Source organism: Poecilia reticulata, linkage group LG12, assembly GCF_000633615.1.
Source record: "Poecilia reticulata strain Guanapo linkage group LG12, Guppy_female_1.0+MT, whole genome shotgun sequence".
NCBI classification, from domain to species: domain Eukaryota; kingdom Metazoa; phylum Chordata; class Actinopteri; order Cyprinodontiformes; family Poeciliidae; genus Poecilia; species Poecilia reticulata.
The window spans coordinates 21,250,619-21,252,656 of record NC_024342.1 but is presented as its reverse complement, the minus strand read 5'-3'; the positions used below and the strand labels follow the sequence as shown (position 1 = coordinate 21,252,656).

Sequence of the window (2,038 nt, the reverse complement as noted above, 5' to 3'; positions counted from 1 at the left end):
CCATGTTTTTTTCTCCTTCAGAATCTGAACTGGTCCAGTTTCAGCCTCTTCCTGGTTCCACAGATCTTACTGGGTTCAAACTGGAATCGGCTCCATTCCCAGTTTATATAGTTGAACCAGAACCAGAACCAACCAGGATCAGCTCTGGTTCTGGTTCTGGTTCTTTCAATTCGGCTAATTCACAACAAAACTCACAACAAAATTTAATCTTTTTGTTGCGAATCCAGAAAATTCAGAAAGTGAAGAAACTTTACTGGTAGAAGGTTCTGCCAGGTTCTGTGAGGTTCTGCCAGGTTCTGCCAGGTTCTGTTGGTGACGGTTTGCTGTCGGTCCCCAGATGAACACCAGCCTGCTGGGCAGCATCGGGATGCTGAACTCGGCGCCGCAGCTGCGCTGCATCAAGACCTACCAGGTTCCTCCGGTCCAGCCCGCCTCGCCCGGCTCCCAGAACCACCTGAAGCTGGCCCGCCTCATCTGGACCTCCAACCGCAACGTGATCCTGATGGCCCACGACGGCAAGGAGCACCGCTTCATGGTGTGACCGGGCCGGGCCCGCAACCTGGGCCTGAGCCACGGTTTGGACCGCACACGGGTTCTACTGACGGTTCTGATGGAAAACAAACGGATACGTTTCTGAATGTAGAGAAGATCTACGGAAGATGATTGGTGCCAAAAAAAGAAGAAAAAAGTATTCTGACGTTTTCAGAATTCTTTAATTTTCTGAAAATTCTCAATTTTTTCCTGAAAATTCAGACATTTTTTCTTACATTTTTTTTGGAGGGGGGGATTCTTTTTTCTTTTTTTGTTGACTTTTTTCTCAGAATTCTGATTTTTTTTTTTCACCTGAAAATTGAGATGTTTTTTTTCCTCAGAATTATTTCTTTTTTGAAAATTCTGTTTTTGAAAGTTGACTTTTTATTCAAAATTCTGAATTTTGAGTAAAACAGACATTTTTCTCAGAGTTAAATTTGTTTGAGTCATTTCTGCACCATCAGGAATCTGAGAGAAAAGTCTTTTTTTTTTTTTTTTTTTTTTCCCCCATTGGCACTAATATTCTCCCGTAGACCTGTCTGCTCAGTGAGGTCCAAACCCAAACTCGGGTCCAGGTCTGGCTACAGTTGATAATGTTGAAGGAAGTTGAGTTTTTTTTTTCTGTTCATATTTATTTGCTGCTGTTTATTTAAAGTTTTTATTTAGTTTCTGTTCCAATCAAAGTTTCTCACCATAAAACTGTCGACATTCTGGATCCGTTTCTGTTTCCATCGTGTGTGTGTGTGTGTGTGTGTGTGTGTGTGTGTGTGTGTGTGTGTGTGNCTCACCATAAAACTGTCGACATTCTGGATCCGTTTCTGTTTCCATCGTGTGTGTGTGTGTGTGTGTGTGTGTGTGTGTGTGTGTGTGTGTGTGTGTGTGTGTGTGTGTGTGTGTGTGTGTGTGTGTGTGAAACGATGTAAAATGATTTTTCCTGTAATCTGAGTTTGAGTTTAATCTCGTGTTCCTGTCAGATTATTTCTCTTCCTGCCGTTTCCGTGGCGACCGTCTCGTCCCGCTTGTCGCTTCCCGTCGCAGTTAAAAGGTTTTTATTTGAAACGTGAACTGACTGAAGGACGGATGGAAATTTAAATGTTTTATTTTGTTAAATTTCGTCTCTAAAGCGAAGATTAAACTTTATTTACTTTCTGAACTTTTTCCACCTAAAACTGTCCAGAAAAAAGCTTCAAAGTTTTCCAAACTTCCAGGTTTAAAGCTTTTATTAGTTCCTTTATCTACCTGGTTCTCAAGCTGTGGTGCACGGGCCGCCGGTGGTACGCCTGGTGGTGAAGGTTTGAGCCTGACGACATTGAAATCCCAGATCAGGAACAGCAGCATGTTAACAACATGACCAGCATGAGAGTTAGCCAGGCGGCCATGTTGGATTCTACAGAAAAGGAGTAAATATCGATAATATTTTATTCTTCAATTATACAGTAACAGAAAAGATTCTGGGATTTGATCTGAAGCGTTTCAGAACCGCTGCTTTAATAATTCACCAGAACTT

At 42.1% G+C, this 2,038-nt stretch overlaps 1 protein-coding gene across 1 annotated transcript in view; it reads left to right on the top strand.

The window, feature by feature from the left end:
• wdr7 (WD repeat domain 7) overlaps positions 1–746 on the top strand; it is an 84,676-nt gene extending 83,930 nt beyond the window's left edge. The window contains exon 28 of the mRNA XM_017307727.1: positions 338–746. Within this exon, the coding sequence (XP_017163216.1) occupies positions 338–541 (204 nt within the window). The 3' untranslated portion in view covers positions 542–746. The remainder of the gene's footprint in view (positions 1–337) is intronic.
• Positions 747–2,038: the final 1,292 nt, after the last annotated feature.